This window comes from Rhamphochromis longiceps, linkage group LG6 (genome assembly GCF_057381845.1).
Source record: "Rhamphochromis longiceps isolate RC_006_pf linkage group LG6, R_longiceps_female_GT1.1, whole genome shotgun sequence".
NCBI classification, from domain to species: Eukaryota; Metazoa; Chordata; class Actinopteri; order Cichliformes; family Cichlidae; genus Rhamphochromis; species Rhamphochromis longiceps.
The window spans coordinates 44,395,507-44,415,792 of NC_140562.1; the positions used below are offsets into that span (position 1 = coordinate 44,395,507).

General features: G+C 39.2%; 1 protein-coding gene across 1 annotated transcript in view; it reads right to left on the bottom strand.

Moving 5' to 3' along the window:
- Positions 1-221: 221 nt before the first annotated feature.
- sorcs3a (sortilin related VPS10 domain containing receptor 3a) overlaps positions 222-20,286 on the bottom strand; it is a 261,899-nt gene continuing 241,834 nt past the window's right edge. Inside the window, exons 23-27 of the mRNA XM_085408112.1 lie at positions 11,919-12,050; positions 11,723-11,822; positions 8,231-8,336; positions 6,645-6,805; positions 222-3,812 (exon numbers count right to left, since the gene is read on the bottom strand). Of these exons, the coding sequence (XP_085264238.1) occupies positions 3,754-3,812; positions 6,645-6,805; positions 8,231-8,336; positions 11,723-11,822; positions 11,919-12,050 (558 nt within the window). The 3' untranslated portion in view covers positions 222-3,753. The remainder of the gene's footprint in view (positions 3,813-6,644; positions 6,806-8,230; positions 8,337-11,722; positions 11,823-11,918; positions 12,051-20,286) is intronic.

Below are 20,286 nucleotides of genomic sequence, written 5' to 3' on the forward strand. Positions count from 1 at the left end.
GGAGGTTGGTTGAGTCATCAGGCAAACAGTGTAATGCTCAGCGAACATCATTTTCTTTGCACCCTTGGGTTCACAAGAAATTCATCATCCAGAGAATGAACGCACTGATGTACAAAAATACATTTATTTGAAACAATTTCAAAATGACAGTTTCTTTACCGTAGAAATATCGAAATCAAGATGAAACAGAACATTACTGATGATGCATGCATTGTAGATTTTTGTGCACTGAAGAACATTACAATGCTTTTGCCTTCTGAAAAATCACAAATGCAAAGGATCTCTTTTATGGTTCAAGTATGGATTTGTCTGGTGCTTACGGTATAATGTGGCATTTAAGATATCAGATGAGACAGAAGTTTCCAGTGATCAAAGTCCTTTCTTTTACTAGTGGCACTTCCAATGTGCTGGTGCAGATAAAGCACCACATTTTGAAGCATTTGTTCTTTGCAAACTTTTATGGACAGCCAGTGTACTATGTTCATTGTACATTCTTCACAATTTCAAAGGGTCCAAGAGAGAGAAAAACAACAGAAAACAAAGACAATATCCATGTGTAGTTAAGGATGGAGAAACTTTTTGATCTCTTTTTCTGTCCCCCCTAATTCTGCTTTTCTAATAAGAATCAGAACAAAGTGCCACCATCAAAGCCTTTACCCAAACAAAATCCAGCCAAGCAAACAATCCTTTGCTTATGGCATGTGTTGAATACAACAAAGCTCTAGAACAATCTTTGTTCAATGTGTGTTCTGTCTGTATTAACAAGGCTTGGCTTGGCTGTTTGGTTTGAGATGAGAGCACTCTGTTGCAGGTAATGCATATGTGATGTGACAGCCTATATCTTTTTGCAGCCTTTCGCTTCTCCTGGAACTGCTGTTTGCTTGAGCTGAGCACTGCAGGAAACCTCTGCATGTGGCACCCTCCCCTGAGCTGTCCAGCTTTCTCTCATTATCAACAATGCTGGATACTGGGAGAGCAACGGGAGTCAAGTCGAGGCCACTTGGCTTTTGCAGGCCTGGAGAATGCAGAGCTGGGGGAAGTTGCATGCTGGGAGGACGGTGTTCACTCATTTCAAACTAGATGCAAAGCAGAGACTGGAGCGTTGGTTTGTGAATGGAGGCTAATGGCAGCCAGGGGAGCTCTGTTTGTACACTGTGGATTCATTAAATAAATACATACTGTTCCAGGCACAGTTGAAGACAATGTTCTGGTTTTGTCACATTGTTAGAATAGCAGTAGTTGCACATTTTGAGTGGTGTAAAAATTGTGCCACAATGAGCACCAAAGATGCTGGTAACACACTCTGTAGAACATGGACTCATTAGCTTATCTAATCCTAATGAACAGCAAAAGCACTTTGTAGGCTTAAAGTTGGGTTTGATAGCATACATGGAAAAAAATATGTGAAGTTGAAGCTATGACAACTGAAAATAATGGGAGAACATGATATTGGAATCCAAAAACTGTGAGCTAATAAGTGATTTACCTTTTCACATTGTACACATTACTTGAAACCATCTTGGAGGCCCAGGTGTGTCCTGGACTGCATCGAGTTACTGTGATTAAAATGAATGTAGGACTCTTTCACTTCAATCGTGCTGCATCAGATTTGCAGTTCAGAACTTTCTTTTAACAAGTTCAATAACATCGATGCGACTCATTGCTATAAGGCTAATTTAATTTACAAGCAAATTTTCCAGTTCACCAGTCTTACTCTGGTCTGGTTATGTGCACAGACAGGTTTCCTGTATCTCAAAGTTCTCATGTCCAAAAAAGCCCAAACGTCTTCACTTTGGCCTTACAGTAGTGGAACTGTTACTGACTGAAGATGGACTTGGTTTTTGAGAATGAAATCTTAAAAAGTAGTTCAGGCTGAAGAGTCTAGGCAGAGAAAATTTCATTGACTTAATTAAACTACTTATTACCACCATATATGTTTTGTCATCATTAGTTGGCATCACCATGTTGATTATGCTGCTCTGGCAAGGTACAAAAAAACAAGACTTCACACAGCAGTCCTTTGAAGAGAATGAAGACACAATTTGAAATGTATAACACCATTCATTCCTAGTATTTTATCATAACCAGTCCTGATTTAAACCCATGTCAACCACTCGGTGGTGTTAGTGGATAAATCAAGGACTTGTCGTATGAAGTTACCCACTAGGCACCATAACTGTTTTAGAACAATACATCCTATTACTGTTGAATCTGGACCAATGAGGTGGATTGGCCAGATGAGCGGCCAGCACCACCATGACTGAAAAGAATTGCAGGACATTACAAATAATAATATTGGCATGAGCTCCATTGGAAACTGCCACAAACCAAAGAAGAAGCAGAAACCACAACCCAACTGTAAGCCTACTTAAAATAAACACCATGTTTTTCCCCAATGAGTTGAAATTGTGAATTTGATCACTGGTCACCACAATAGATACATTTTTTTCCAAAGTGATTCACCATTAGTATCGAAGCCAAATCTGAACAGTGAGAGCCACAGACTCACTTGCAAATAGAACCGGACTGTAATGGGACGTTTAAGGCCAATACTGCTACAGATGTTTGGTGATTCAAACATGGGATATACAGATTTCCCTGACATTTGTAGTTATTTACGAGCTCACACTCTGCCCGACTTTGCTCGGACCAGCTGGTTATTGCGTTTGTGGTTCCCAGCAGGGAACCTGCAGAGTGCCCTCTGGTGGACAAACGTCATAACAACAGCACGTCTGAAGGATGTTTCTCTTGTTTCGTAGCTTTTAAACTTCATTTATCGGCTGTTGTAAATGCCAATATCGATAGATCGATAAATAGCCAGCATTGGCCGACCAACAAATGAGTCGGGCTCTGGTTGCAAATGTTTGGTTCAGAGAGTTTAATGACAGTCTATTGTATATCTGTACTGAAAATGCAAATATCCTGAAAATGATCCTGTTGAGGATGATCCTTTTAACTTTATTTTCAGAGAACATGAGGGACATCTGCACTATGCCGATGCAGCTCTACCTGCATTAACAGATAAATCCTTTCTATCAGGTTCATTTCAGCCAACACTTGACTGAAGAAAATGAGAGCAAAACAGAATCAGCAGAATCAACTGGGGTCTTTTGACACATGATTAGAAAATAACTATTTACAACACCTGCTTATCTACAACACAGAAATTGTGTCCTCAGAAAGAACATGCACAAGTTAAGGACCTTAGCAAAGGAAATCGGTTTCTTTAAGTAATGTTTGACTTTTTAAACACACTTTCAGAAAAAAAGACCATCGTCAGATCTTCTGTTGCCGCCATGGTACTCAGACTACGAGCATGTAGAAAGTAATAATATATACATTTAACAGAACAGATGACAGTATTGTACATTTCAATAATATTCCCTGTTTGATTGAAGACTCCGACATTATAGGTTATATATAGGCAGAAATGATTTTCAAAGCAAACGCCTTAAGAAATGTACATAACTTTTGATAGATTTCCACGAAAGATATTTCACTTTGCAAATGAATGCTGCTATGTAGCTTATACATCCACAAAACTGAATATGTTTTGTCAGTAATTACAATGATCTCATTGAGTAAATTGACATTAACTGCATGGATGTTGTTGAATGAGACATCCATGCAAGTCTGTATAAATGAGGTCCCTTAGAAAACTATTAACATCAGTTGTGTTGAGAATTACAAAACAAAAAAAAACCCCGACACTGAAATACTTTGCTCTGTACATGAAGCGCTGCTCCACCAGTTTTACACACTAGTACAGTTTGGAATCTCCCTTGTGCTCTCGCAGGCATTTCCGACTCCCCCTGAGTATAAATAAAGGAAATGAAAGAGGGGAAAAAAAGCCAAGAACAAAGACAGTTAATTCAGAGCTTTAATGACTATAAAACAAATAGCTTCTTTGACATTGACTCCTTGTACTTAATTTCCATTCAAAGGCTCTGAAGCTATTAAGACGCGTTGGAATTTGAAATTGACCCATTATGAAAAATATGCCAGCTTTTGTTATGATATGTTTGGTCCAATTAATTGGAACATGCTCGGTGAGGAAGTTTAGAACCAAATATCGAAAGTCTGGACGTCTACCCCATTTGTGTTGGGCGATCATGGCTCAAGAGTTAGGAGTTCGCCTTGTAATTGGAAGGTTGCCGGTTCGAGCCCCGGCTTGAACAGTCTCGGTTGTTGTGTTCTTGGGCAAGACACTTCACCTGTTGCCTACTGGTGGTGCCACTGGCTGTGGCATAGCTGCCATCACCAGTGTGTGAATGTGAATGGGTGGATGACTGGACGTGTGAAGTGCTTTGGGGTCCTTAGGGACTAGTAAAAGCGCTATACAAATACAGGCCATTTACGTGAGAAACACAAGAATAGCTGTTAATTTACTCTGGCATATAGCACAAATCAATCAGCAACTTCAAGGACGTCTGCAGAAATGTGCAAATAAAAAGCAGCGTTTATTCGTTGTGAAATACATTTCGTTAACCTCCTAAGACCCGAACTCTTCCATGGCATGCATTTTTAATTTCTCTTTGATATTTGGGCATATTGGGGCCTGATGAATGTAAAAACAAAGAATTACCAGATTTTTTTTAACCTTATTTTTGTTTTTAAGAAAACTAAGAGCCATATATGAGGATATTCATTTAAAATTTTGATAGAACAGTGGCAGTATAATGTCCTCGTAAGTGGATATCAGGCCCATGTAGAGCAAAATTGAGTATTTTGGTCTAAATAACCCAAAATGTGATGTCCACATATGTGGACGACAGGTCCTAGGAGGTTAAATATCCTTGTCCTGTGATGGCAGGCAGGGATGATTTGATACACTTTCTGTTGCACTAAATGCATGTAGTGCTGAGCACCTGCTCGAATTTGACCTCCTAAGACCCGAACTCTTTCATGAATGCATGCATTTTTAATTTCTCTTTGCTATTTGGGCTGATTGGGACCTGATGAATGTAAAAACAAAGAATTACATGATTTTCTTTTTTACCTGAGTTTCGTTTCTGAGAGAAATGAGATCCACATAGGAGGACATCTGCTTTAAATTTCGATAAAACAGTGGCAGTATAATGTTCTTGTAAGTGGATATCAGGCCCATCGGCAGCCACATGGTACCTTTAATTTAAGAGAAAAACAACAATGTACCATTGTTGCTTCAAACGTGGAATCAGATGGTAGTAATTTGATTAGTGTTTCGTAAATATGTTGTTTAACTCTTATTCTTACACTTATTGTTGTTTTGTTACACTTTACTGTGCGTCCCCGTCCACTGACTCGAGGTGCTACATGAGTTATGGAGAAACTGAAAGTACTCTCGTGCAGGAATACAGATCACATGTAAAAAGAAAAAAAAAGTAACAATCAGACATTGACCTGGATAAAAATATTCTGCTGAAATGAAGCAGCACACTCACGGCCTCGCTGCTTGAGGGTTTCACTAATGTGTGAGTTTCCATTCTCGACAGCTCCTCTGAATTTCAACACACAGGTCAGAAGCAGTCAGCTCTCCAGAACTGTGAAAGTGCAGGAACTTAATCTGTCTTTTAAACTATCTCAGAGCCAAATCAATCCTGGGTCTGCAGCTGCCAGAAGTGGTACATTTCTACTGGTAACAATAGAAAATCCACTCTGTTATATACAGTCAGAGTGGGCAGCAATTAGCTTATCAAACCTATTGTTTTTTTTATCATGTAATGAAATATGAATGAATGAATGTCTCTTTTTAAATTGAAGTCAAACTGTGACTGAATGAGGAATGATTAGGCCACTCCCTCTGTGTTTGATGGAGTCCTGCAGCCACATGCTAAACATGTTGGTTTTATTATTTAGTCATTATTCCCAGTACTGTGGGTGTCACTGGAATCTTTCCTTACCCTCTAAAACCCTTTCACGGGCTTTGTCTACTCTAAGGATTTCCTCCTCTGTGAATAATTCAAAAATGGTAAAAAGGAGATTCATTTGCTGGATTTCTGTTTAAAAGACGATTCAGATTCAGTATGTAAATTATCCCCAGGAGGTGATTCTACGCACAGTTATCCTACACATTATCATGTTGACTTTTGCTATAAAGCCATCGACAAAGAAAGTTTGTCCCTGAAATTCCATCTTTACATGCCCTGGCAAGTTTTGGCATGTCTGAAACCTCGGTATAGGGAATATCCGAGTTTCCAAACAGTGGACAGTGCATGTTTTAAATGTCCTAAAATACAATGTAGCAGTGACACAGACCTTGCTGGACCACGACAAGGTCACTGAGATCCAGATTTCATTGTGCTCCATGTATTATATTTTTGAAAATGTCTTAATCATGGCTTGATTCGTCGCAAAGACACATAGTGCTGATATTCACACAGATGAGATTATGCAGTATATAGTGCATCGCATACATTCATATGTATATGGATGCCTTCTATTTGTCTCTGGATATCTACATGCCTTTAAAGTGTGAGTTAGTTAAATCATCTATGTGGCCATTTCCTGTTCATGGATTTTCTCTTATTTCTACAGCAGGTGAATAGAGTAACCCACCAACACCATGACTACTACTTAAGGTGGCAGCAACGCGTCTAGAACCCAAAAAAATATTGAAGTGTATTTGCTTGAAACGCCTGTCCCTACTCTCAGCAGGTACTTACTTTTGACCCTGGCATCCAGCTCCTTCTCCATGAGTTCTTTGGATGTGGAGAACTCACTCAGAGTAATTTTCGGCGTGCTGTCGCCTTGGCCGACCGAGCCGATCATCTCTTGCTCTTTCTCCTGGTTAACCTCAGCATATATGTTGATCCAAGGTATTTTTCTGAGGATTTACAGAAAACAAGATCAACAAATGTTAGATAACCATCTCACGTGCAGGTGCGGTGTTTGTGCATGCACACAGTGGGGTTGTTGTGTTTCTAAGGCTATGTAACCGCAGTCCCAAGTTTACATTCATTAGTAAATTACAACCGAGAACACGACTTTATGAATAAATTATTTGATTTTGCAGCCTCATCTCCATCTCTGCCTGCCTGACTATCTTCATCAGACTCTACACATCAAGCTGCTCTCACCGAGTTTGTCCTGATCTTTATTACTTGCTTCCTTGCAGGGTTTCTTTTTTCTCTCAGGCCAGTTAACTTCAGCAGGTGAGGCAAATAAAGGTCAGCATAACTATAACATGTGTAACTACAGAATTCATCAGATCAAAGGAGAAAACAACTCTGGTCCTAGTTTTGGTTAACCTTTAAATAATCAATATTTCGATGCTATATATTTTTGCTGGTTATTTCATTCCCTGTAGCTTTGAAGTTCACTGACAGCTGACATCTTCAAAGGTAGTTTTTTCTTATATAATATGAATCAATGGGCACACCTTTAATATAATTTTAACTGGTTTGATTATCCAGTTTGTCTTTATTGACTCTTTTGCACAGAGTAAGCTTTGGGATGAATGAGTTTGAACCGTCTGTGCTAAATGTGAACTGCCTGCTCTGTTGTCTCACTGCTTCCAGCTGTGATGTTTTGGCAGGATCAACATTTTTTAGAAAAATGAAAATTATTTTTCTTTCGAGTTAAAAATGTGGGTTTTTAAGAAGTCTGACAGACTGTTGCACTGAGCTACTTTTTCAAAGATGATTCTGTTTCCTGGTGCTGACAAACTGTAAACTTGCCTTGACTGTAATTACACTCGAGTGCCTAATTTATAGACAAATTACAGTAACACTGGTTTCTTTTCTCATCTGCATTTATACCGCCTAATATAGATCTTTATTTAGACATTATCCAATTTATTTGCAATTACTATACATTTGGGTTATTAATTGCTCTGTTTTGTCAACTGTAAGATTTCTTGAAAAATGCATCCTCTTTAGACTAATGGGAAAAACTTCATATCCATAATTAATGACAGCTTTTCCATTTCCCTCGGACTTTTCAAAAGAATAATTTTGAGTATGAATAATTTATTCAGCAAATAAGATCCAAGGCAGAGAAGCTGCATATTAAACCATTTACTGCTCGTTTTCCCTGAATTTTGTGACTGATTGCTGCACACGCCTCATGCACTGGAATCTCACAAGTATGAGTGACAACTCCAGAGTGATCTATCAATTGAAAATACCAAATATGACTATAATAGATTGGTCTAGACAGGGCTCATCTGCTATCATCAATAATGAAGAACAGAGTAATAGTTATATAGTGGGGCCCTACAGCAGGTGGAAGAAATCAGAAAGATTTGCACCTCTTGAATTTGTAGATGAGAAACACCGCGAGGCCAAGAAACACAACTGACAGGAGCATAAGCATCGCTGAGCTGCTGTGTCTGGGGCTCGAGTCCACTAAAGGTGCTGTGGGAGCAGGAAGGTGCACAGAGATGACATTAGACAGTCAAAATAAAAACAACATAACGTTAATCAACAGTTGACAAATGAGACAGAATAGAAATAAAAATAGAAATTTGATTCATTAAAACCAACAACAGACAAAAGTACAGTTAGATTTATATTACAAGTCAACCAGATGTGGCTAAATGCTAATGCTAAAACAAGAACAAATGTTTGTATGAATGCATAAATGATCTCAGTTTATCAACATCTTGAGCAGTTTCATCATAAAGACGCCAGATTTGAAAAAGTAAAGAACTTCTGAGGTTTCAAAGTTTGAAAGTTCAGCTCAGTCAAAAGCGTTTTCCTCATTTCCTGTATTAGCAATATTTTTTTTTTATTAAACTCTAAGTGTAAGATCTTTAAATAATTGGAACTGGCAGTCAACATATCAGCAAGAATTCACTTTTTTTAAACGATTTTTCCTCCATGGAGGAACAGCTAAAAAGAATACAGTACACATGAGCTCTGGCTAACTAAATCTCTGACCTGGGAGGTTACGTCAGAGGTGTTGAAAGTGGAGTTATTCATTTTATTTGCTGTTATATGTTGTTATTGCTGCTATTGCTGCTATTTTCCCCATCACAACTACATATTATCTTAATAAGACAGGAAGAAGAAGTGCTTCGTTTTCTTCAGACCCTAGAATTCAAACTCAGAAGTTATAGTTAAGTTTGTGCTGTTCTTATGGCTGCACCTTCAAATTTCTCATCCAAGTCCATAACTGACAAACACTTGATGGAACCGGTACAGTTTCATGCTGATCGGAGCTCTAATGTGTGTTTACCTACAAAGGCCCCACAAACTGAGGTGACTGCACATCCAGCTGAGTTAAAAATATTTCAACTGTTGTAGAAAAAAAAGTATTTTACTTTGTGCCATAAAGAGTAGCGGCTGAGATTCTCCCTGAGACTGACTTGTCCTGATGTCAGGGACAATCAGGAGTGGACAGCAAACTTATCATGGCAGTCCGTGGGCAGCTCAAGCTGTAAAAGCCCACTTTGACATACAGAGGCAGAAACAATATAGGTGGATCGAATTCCAGGAGATACTGCTCACTCATTGCCCGATGACCAGTGAGGATATCCTGGGTTATTCTCCAATTATAATTGACTGTAATTAATAGACAATTATGGGTACGAGTATTAATAGCTATAATTAATAAAATGGATTCCACGTTGTACTTATTGTGACTTTAATCAAGGAACTGGTCTTTATAGAAATGTGCATCCTCACTTCTATGCAACTGGAAGCCTTTTAAAGCCTGCAGGTTTCACTCACTCCTGAAATGGATGGAAGTCCATAAAGTAGGAAAGATCACAGGACCTCCGGGGAATGTATTATAATGTGTGTATATCTTCCTGAGAACCGAGGAAGAAAATAATCTTCCCATTGAACCTGCTTCTTCCTGTTGCTAACACCCAGACACATGAGATACCAATGGAAAGTCCAGGATTTCCTCTATTCAGTGCATCAGGACTTAGTCAAAAGATATAGAGCAAAAACAAATGTCCATTTCAGAGGACATAAATGAATGGGCTGGTTCTCGGGAGGATATAATGCTAGATTCTAGCTATTGGTTGGCTGTTACAGCGAGATTTTCTGGGTTTCCAAAAATACTACAGTGACTTCATTCTGCATGAGAAACAATGCAAAGTTTTGTCAGAATGGAAAAAATGAACGAGACTCACTTCTGACAACAGATACACCTGAAATAGCTCCTGGCACTGTGGTAGCACCTACAGGTAGAGTACCTTGAAAAAGTATGTGCAACAAAGAAAACAGGCACCTCTTCAAAAGCAAAGAGAAATCAATAATGGATGTGACTAATCTTTTTCTCTGCTTCTAGTTTGAATGAAGCGAACCTTTAAAAATCCTGCAGGTCACCGGGGTTAGGGCTGGGCTACATATCAGACCTGGAAGATGTTACCTTACAATAACACATTTTTCCACAACATCATTTCTGATAGAAACCTTTGCGTCAGATGTTCCAAATATGTGTAAATTCTATAAAAAGGACAGATGCTCTGCGTGTTGCCTGTGACCTGTTAGATGTTAAAGGGTCAAAAACGTATTTTCTTTATACTTGTACCCCGTACACTGTAGTATACTGTATATCCAGAACAATAATGACTCCCCAGATTATATTTTTATCTTTAAGATATGAAACACTGTAAGGTGTTGTAGCGTGAAATTACACTTTCTGCTGATGGGCAAAACAAACTGACAGTAGCAGGAAATCCAAAGATTTCAGGTGAATGTAAAACAGTTAAATGCGCCAACATTCATTCAAAAAAGTACCGAACCAAACAAGTGTTCAGTGTGATTAATGTCACGGTTTCACTCATAAGGTACAAACCCTAAATTTCTCCCATTATTTTGAAGAGTGCATTAATGTCTGTCGCTGAAGAAAAAGCCTGATGCTTTTCTGTGACGGGTTTAGCGCTACGTGAGCCCTCAGCTAAGAGATGGAGGCGCGCGTGCCGATGACCTTTCTCAAGCAGCTTGAAGGCTTTTTAGACCTTTTCTTGGGAGGTGAAATATAAAGAGGGATCCAGCTGGGTACACCTTCAATGTCATTAGAGTGCAGCACACCACAAAACGTCACAGAGCACTACATGCCAGGCTGTTAATACCCATCGCTTTGAGCTGCAGACAACTCATGGCTGTGTGCCTCCAGAGACTGTGCGCCTAATGAAACCAGCCAAGCAGTGAATATAAGGTAAGACCTGTCCAGCAGCGGGACACAGGAGCTGCTGAGCAGTACCGAGCTCCAAACCAATAAAAAAGTAGAGGTTTCCAGTCTAGCCATGTTATTTACAATTACTGTGTCTCCGTGAATCAGCGCTGATTTGACACGAGAGCATTTGAGGGTCTCTAATGTCAACCAGCCTTCCCGCAAAACACTGCTGATGACTTCTTGAATGATTCCAAAGTCTGCCCTGAAATTGTACAGTGTTCTTTCTCAAGGACTAAATAATCAACATAATTATACGCAGTGTAACACTCATTTTGTGGTTGGATGGCTGTAAAAGAAATAGAACAGATGTTCAGCTTTTGATGGCAGGCATAAAAGATCCCTCTTCTCAAGGAGCTCCACTTAAAACCGAACCCCTCCTATCCTCGTCTGTGTTCTTTCGCCTGGGATAGACGAGGTCTGACAGGAATTTTAATTGGTGGACCAAAGAAAAATTCTTGTTGTCAAAACATAGTTATTACACTTCTGTTTCTCTGCACATGAAAATGAAAAATGGAACATGCAGGCCATAATTACATTACCCCCGGAAGTTAATATTATAGATGATGACTTGATGGCAAAATTAAAAGCAATGACAGCAAATGTTTCTTACCCAGTGTTAACTGTGTGTTGTAAACGATCACCCTCACACCGGGCTTCAGCTCGAACTCCACCAGGTTTTGGTTCAGTGCACTTACAATTGTGTCAGAAGCCTGTTAAAGTACACAACAAGTCACCGTTTTGTAGGCACAATAATCAAGTTGGAGGAATTTGAACTCCTCGTGAATTTCACTTAGAGACACCCATACCCGCTCCAGAGCTTCCTCACTCTTTTTCTTGCCCTCTGATTGGTTCTTATAAGGCAACAGGAAGAGCTCAGCAGCTGTTGGCACTCCGGGGAACACCGCTACCAGGAGCTGCTCCTCTGGGAATTCGGCCACCTGTCACAAGATAGAAATGTTTTTATTTGCCATCACTGTGTGATACTGTGAAAATAACAAAAGCTTTACGGCATCATAAGGCTTAAAGTCATTGACGGGACTTCAAACGCAGTAGTTTTGTTAAAGCTTCCGGAGTCTCGGGGATACACACAAAGTGTCCTCTGCTGTATCTAAGAGAGCCGCAGCATTAGATGCAATCCTGAAAGCATGAAACAGTGTCGTAAATCACAAGACTGTCAACGAGGAGCTTTTAACTGCTGGGTTAGTGTTACGGTTAGTTTCACTCACTATTCACAATATTCACCGTTCACTTTGAAACAGTGCATACAAATGTCGTGCTGGGGGATTTTGACCAAGTGGCCATATGAGACGAGCCAGAAGCGAAACAGGTTAAAGATCGCAGTGAATATTTGGGTGGAGTATGTTTAAAAGCCATTATGAAGCAGCTTTGAGAAGTGACTAAGATTTACATGAGAATAGATGAACATAAACTGTTTTCACATGAAAATGTTGGACACTTTGGGAGAAACTGGTTCAAAATGCAGGCTGTCTGTCATTTTGAGAGACAGGGTTACAGAAAATTCATATATAATTAACAATATACAGAATATTCTATGCATGAAGAGAAAAGATAGCCAGAGGCACCAACTGTGTCATCACTTTGTATGCAAACTCCATCATAACAGTGCAGTCCCAGTTAAGGCGCTGCAGCTGTGGAGCCTCAACAGGGAAATGTGAACTCAGCAGATGTGAACTGGGATCTTTCTTAAGTGTTCTCCTGCTGGATGAACCCTTTGTTCTGCTCTACACCCTCTACCACCCTCACAGTTTTAATCTGCCACAATGTTTGGAAGCCTTTAGAGTTTTCCATCATTTCCCATCAAGTAACAAAGTCTGTCACCAGTGAAAAATTCAGCTCAAGCTTTGGTTGTAACGTTGTCCGAAGTTGTTGAGTATGCAATAGGAGTTAGTCTTTGTCACGTGTATTCGCACTGATGTAACTACTCAGTTTAGGCAGAGGATGCAGAGCACGCTGACTCACTGTGAATTCACTAACCTGGCGAAATTGGCACAATTAACCGTCAGACAGTATTGGAGATCATGAAGACCATTACATTTCAGATTTAACTGTGTTGAATATTTGTCCTCACTGGGTAATGTCTAATGTCACGACTGCAGTGTGAAAATGGCTATAGACTCAAGAAGATGTGTCTTGGGTTGAAGGTGAGACAATGCTAGCTTCATTTGGTGTGTGATTGCTGCATTCGCTCCCGCTGGGACAAAAGCAGCTAGATTACAAAGAGTAGCAGTTACCAAGCAGCTCAGAATGACTACACACTGTAAGATAACACAAAGACATTTTATCTGCTGAACAGTTTCATTACAAGAAAACTCATCTGACTTTACACTGAAACACTACATATTGCACATTTATGTCTATTGTCAGAAACTGTAGGATTGAGTGTAATGACCCATCGGAAGATTCCTTTGCAGTCTTAAGATGGAACTTAATTACGTGTTCAGTCTCCCACTAAGATATAATTACCTGCCTGTGAGTTTCTGCTCAAATTAACTGGTTGTATTTGTTCAGATCGTAAGGTTGAGAGTTAACAAGCGTTTAGATGTCGATCATCTTCAAACTGTTTTTGTAACCATTTGTGCCATTATATCACTTTTGACTCTTCCCTTACAGTTTGTGTCAGTCAGACATTAAATTGCTCTGTATAATGTTTTAAGCTAATATGGTGGTGAGGGAAAACTACAGCAATGGTTATTTTACGCTGACAACTCAAAAAGCCCTTTGACTCATCACCTGAGTAGGAAAGCACTCTATAATTACCAGTCCATTTATATTTTTCTAAACCCATCATAGTTCAAAAACACTAAACAAATAAAGAGGCATCTCAGTCCGTAAACAGCATGTCTTTAGGCCCCGCCCCTCCCTGAGCCTGGTTCTGTCGGTTTCTTCCTGTTAAAAGGGAGTTTTTCCTTCCCACTGTTGCCAAAGTGCTTGCTCATAGGGGGTCATATGATTGTTGGGTTTCTCTGTATCTATTATTGTAGGGTCTTCCTTACAATATAAAGCTCCTTGAGGCGACTGTTGTTGTGATTTGGCGCTGTGTAAATAAAACTGAATTGAATCGGAACAACATTAAAACCACTGACAGGGAAAGTAAATAGTTTTGTGCATGTCAATACAATACATTGCTCTGCTGAGAAAATTGTGTCCTGACATGCCAAAACTGATGCCATATTCTCCTGTAACACCCATCTACCCATCTAGATTCATTCAGATTAAGCTCATTCCTCCAAATGGCAAAGACATTCCCAAACCACCGCAGTCGGTAAGCAATTGCAACCCTGCTACACTCAAAAACAAATCATCAGATCCACTGCATTCTGGTGAAGTTTTCCATGTAAATAGATATGTTATCTACTGCCCAAGACAGCACAGCTCCCAGGATTACAGTGACACAGAAACCCAGATTTGGCATCTGGTCAGGATACCTCCTCAGCACCTCCTTTGGTAGGTCTTCCCAGGGTAGACCCAGAGAAAAACTTTTGTCTGGAATACCCTGTTTATCCTGCAATCACAATTTGACTTTGTGGAAGCGGAAGATTGTGGATTATTCAACAGGATACAGCGGATCTACTTCACCACCGGGTGGAGAGGGAAGGATTGTTGCCAGTGTCTGGTATCAGACACCCACCCTGACATCCCCAAAGGCCCAGTGTCCGTGCCCTGATGGGTCTGGGCTGTGTGAGCCATTCAACATTATAGCATTATATTATATTATAGTCGAATAGCATGTCTGCTATTAGTGTTTACAGACATCATGCGATCTTTAGCATTTGAGGCAACCATCACCAGCATTCTGGAAAACTGACAGCAGAATAACCGTGTTCATGGTCTAATATTGTCCCTAACAGCTGTTCTGCTTCACAAGAGTGACACAGAAAGAGAGACAGAGATACAAATAGTGCTGCAGAGCTACAAAGACTCACAAAAAGTGTTGACCTTTATCACAAGCCCATAAATGGACACACAAAACACTTTCCCAAGCATGACTTTTCAGAAAAGAACAGAGTTTTCACTTGACGGTGTTCGTAGTGTGCATAATGTTCAATGCCAGAGTGTCTGAGTTGGATATTTCTGCAATTTCTGCTCAGTTAAGTTTATAGAATGACTGCAGTCGTTTTAATAGAAATGCTGACAACTACTATTAGATGGTGTAAATGTAAGACTCAGGATTCTGGTATCTAAAGAAGATTCTAGATAACAAAGTTTTAATTGAGTTTTTGTGGGGCAGTGTTCACTGTTTTCAGCTGTTTTACATTAAATGTAACCAGAGATGTTTAAACAGTTCCTCCAAGTCAAAAATGCCCTCTAACCAATCAGCATGTATTCATTAATTACAGAGAACAATTGGATAAATGCTTTGAGGCTGCAGTTTCTAGCCATGTCAAAAACGCATTTTTAATGGGTCAATAACTGTTTCTGTTATTTTTTCAAGCCATTAGCTTTTAACAGTTTATGCAGTACAAGCAAGAATGGGGGCAGCGCCGTGTGGCAATCACTCTTCATTCTAGAGCCTTTGATGTTTTTATGTTTTCCCTCTGGCCTGGGGTGGACAACGTAGCAGGTAAAGGCAAAGCACATCAATTATCAAGCAGAAAAATCACTATTTGAGTAACAAAGCAGTGGACAAATGATAGCCATTGGCGTGTCTTGCAATGGCGAAGAGGCAGTGGAGAGGGAGATAAAGTGAATGGGATGACAAAGGAGGCAATAGCCTGTGGGGAAAAAAATAAAAAAAATCAGTGCGCTTGGACCATGTTGACTTGCACAGCAATCTGTCCTTAGTTTAAAAATCTGGAGGATCATCTGATATACTGCAAATTCATCACGGATACAAAAATTAAATCGGGATGGTAAACAGGAAGAGAGGTGAGATCCTCAGAGAGGACAGGCTGCAGGGAAGTCGGCTCAATTTGGTTTGATATGAAGATTTCACAATGCAATATTTTGCAAGTTCATTTCAAGAAATACTATTTGAAGAAGATAAACTCCAGAGGGACTCTGAAAGTTATTATCTTGCTACACTTTCACTTCTTTTTCAGTTTTTGACGTGAAACGCTTTAGTTTAAATGTAAAGCAGATAACCTCTACTGACATTTCAGGGTTTTGGAAATGATTTTGTGTTTGTAGCTTAAACAATATTTAAGACATGCAGACACCCAGATGTTGCCCTTGAATTATTAAAACAATAAAAACAACTCTTTAACTACTGTTGCCTTTCTCTCTAAGCATGAACATTGTTGTAGTAAAACTTTCAACTAAATGTTAACCTCTCTTTCTTAGCTTAGCATGTTAGCATGCCACCTAGAATGGCTGGTGGGAAGCTCACATGTTTTTCCAGGTATGTTCTCCAGGTTGTTCCAACAAATGAACATTTTGTTCTGATGACAGCACCTAGATTAAAACCAAGTGAATTGTGACCTAATAATCTATCTCAAATCAAATCAAATCAAATCACTTTTATTGTGATTTGATTTGATTTGAGATAGATTATTAGGTCACAATTCACTTGGTTTTAATCTAGGTGCTGTCATCAGCACCTAGATTAAAACCTAATCTAGGTGAACCTAAAGAAATTGCTGGCAGTTCAGGAAGAAGCAGAAAAATTTTCATAAGCAGTCGGATTCATCTTTCTGGAACCACCAATGTCATATCAGTCAGGAATTGACTGGGTGTCGCACCATGAGCCCATTTCAGGGATAGATGATGCTTTTTCTTACCAGAATCTATTAAAAAGGATATGAAAGAAGTAAATACAAACTTTTTCCAATTCTTGTTGAAACTAAGCAAAAAGGAATATGATGAAATGTAATCAAAGAAAAATAATTAACCAGAAATGTAGATTTACTGTCGACTGCCATTTCTCTCTATCGACTTTACATTATCCTTTCCCAACATTGTCTAAAGTTTGTCCATGGACCATCCCAGGTGCACAGGTCAGGGAGAGGAAAAATACTCCTAAAAAAACAAATAATAAATAAAATGAAATACCAAAAGATATAATTCCATTCTTGTTGATAAACATCTGAGATTTCAAGCCTTGTGTTGCTGTGAAAATGAAGGTCAGGTGATCACCGACATCAGTGGGACTCCTCCTCTGGAGATGAAGATGGTACTACCTTTCATTATTATTAATATTTCAAAGGTTTTCTTCACTCCTAAAGCTTCATATGCATTCCAGTCATTTGAAAGTAAGTTAATTGTCAACATCACAACTGACAGCAGATTCAAATGACGAGAGTATCACATCAGAGTGGATGGTTTACCACGCTTCAGATGGATAAAAAAGAAAATCAGCGCCTCTGGGGAAGCAATAAAGAGACAATAGCTTGATAGCTTGCATTAACCTTCGAGGGAAGCTATGGAGGAGGATGAACACTGTAAACTATATGAGTCTGAGCAGAGAAACGTTAAGGGAATATGAAAGGGAGGTGGCTAAGGAAAGACAGAGTGGACTGAAATAACCTTGATTGCTGAACGCACGTTCAGGAACAGCAGAAGCGCTGGAAATGAAATGAGCCTATAGGCGAAGAGTGCAAAATCATGACATGATACATTCGGCAGTGGTGCACCTCCGTTAAATGGACCTTGACTTTAATTGCGATTTGTTCTCTTCCTCATCTCCTATTTTATTGTTTGGGAGTTGTTTACTATGTTGAAATGCCATCAGTTGTGGACTGGCCTGTGTCTCCACCAAGACTCCTCAGCCATAACAAAATGGAGGAAAAATAACCCTTCCTGTCACCACTTGGACAATATGTTTGTCTGGAAATGAACTTTGTGTCAGATGCAAACACATAAACAGATCTACAGCCCTTTCACATAAACAAGTACCTGATATGAAAGTCTGACGGCGTAATACGAAAAGATGAAAAGTGGCAATTCAGACACTAGTGTAATATAACGGAAAAAAGAAAAACACATATAGCAACTGTCGCTCTACTTTTTCATATGGATTTCACTTCAAGAAGAACTGCATGGTTATGTATTGTAATCTTAGTTCTATGATTGATGACACAGCCCTCTAATGTGTACTATGGCACTGAAACTCAGCATGTGATAAACCGAGTGCACCAGAGTTCTCGGTGTGAAAGTAGAGTAATTATCCTTCTCCACAACACAAATGGCCCATTTCACTGAGAAAAAAAAAACTGAATCAATTTATTATTATGAATCCAGACTTTTGATTCTGCATGTCATGCCTCAATAAAAGCTACCCGTAGGCCCAGACTACAGGAAAGACAGGCGGTTGAGCTGTGAACACAGTGCAGTCAAGTGTAGGTGGTAACTGTGATGTAAAGGAGGACAAAAGCATTTGAAGCAGACACTTGACATGACTCACAATGAGGGAGAAGTAACGGAGAAAAAAATCACCTGCGGGCCACTTGTGCTCCCACATTTCTTCCACTGTTTGCACAGGTCTAAATCACACTGTATCAGCATGCCTTAGGACTGATTGTTTTTCTTCAACAGTGGCTTAAAGGTGACGTTCTCAAGACATGTAGTTAAAACCACAAATAATATTCAAAGGTAAAGGTAATCTGAGGCAATGCATCTCTTTACTGCTGCTTAACAGAACATTAAAATTAGTTAATTAAGAAATTTGTTTTCAAACCACAAATTTGTTTAAAATCCTGTTCAGAGTACTTTTACTTCACAACAACACTTGCTTTTATACTGCAAGCTAAACAATGTCTGAGGCAGAACTTGGCAACAATGAAAAGGAAGAACCTCCCTTTAACAGGAAGTGACCTCCACCAGAGCCAGACTCAGGTCGGGGCAGCCGTCCGTGAGCAGACGATTTGATTTAAGACAACTTAAAAAATTGTATTGCCAACATCTTTCACCAACATACCTGTCATTCTGTGTTTAAAACACCACCACAACAACATTATTTTTGTATTTAGTTATTAATTTTGCTAACTATTAATATTCATTATTACTGCTTATTAATAGTTCCTTAATAATAATAATAATAATAATAATAATAATAATAACTTTATTTATAAAGTGCTTTCAAACAAAGTGCTGAAAAGTTATTCGAAGATAAAAGATTAAAAAATAAATACATCCAGTACAGAAAAAACAGTATAAGTTAAAACTGATAGTAATTTAAAAACTAACGGACATAGGATAGGGTGAACAAGTGGGTCTTAAGCTTAGCTTTAAAAACCTCCACAGAGCATGCCTGCCTAATATGTTGAGGGAGGTTGTTCCACAAAAAAGTGGCACAAAAAGAAAAAGCACGTTCCCCAATAGTCTTTTTTTCTGGCCTTAGGAACTTTTAGAAATCCAGAATCCTGAGACCGAAGAGCACGGGAAGGAACATAGATGTGCAAAAAGTCAGTCCCTGCAATTTATGACAATTTATCTCCCAGTATTGGACAACTTCCTTACTGGAAGCCCCTTCCTGATCACTTGTAGTTGCAGCTGCAATTTCAATGCAGGCCTCAGACATGACCAGATTAAAAACATCAACAGCTTCTGAGGAAGGAAGATATGAACATAACTTTTACTGTTTTTGCATGGAGGAAAAAGAAGACCGCGTACAAACTGTTCTCCCAAAAAAGCAACCACTGCTGCTAACACAGTATTAGCTGTTTGACAGCATGCTAACATGAAGCTAATCGCGCAGTAGCCACACTGATGTCTGTTGACCTGCGACTAACAGGTAACACAGCCCTGTTTCTACCACAGAATCACTGTGGAGATGTTAAATGTTCTTATTTCTAACTTTGCAGTTTGCTTTGTATTGAAACTGAAACAGCATAACAAAAACTTGTGTGTGTCCTCATTAAGACAGGAATGTGTATCTGTGTGTGGGACTGTAGCCTCGGGTTTGTAGTTTTAACTGGTGACTATTTGACATTGCATCTCAGGGACAGACATCATAGTAATACATAAAAATAAAAACAAGGTTGAAGTTTAGGCTCACAGGGTCACTTTATTCGACTGTTTTAGATTGCTGAGAAAAAAGGGAGGAACAATTAATCCAACTGAGTAGCAAGAAAAAGGTAAAATTGAAATATGAACTTTTCAAAGATTCTAAAAAGCTGAGAGCCTAAACTTCAGACATCCACACCGTTTCTCACATGCTGAAATGGTTTAATCATGAGTGAATTAACACCAGCATCAACAGAGCTCTATTTAACTTTG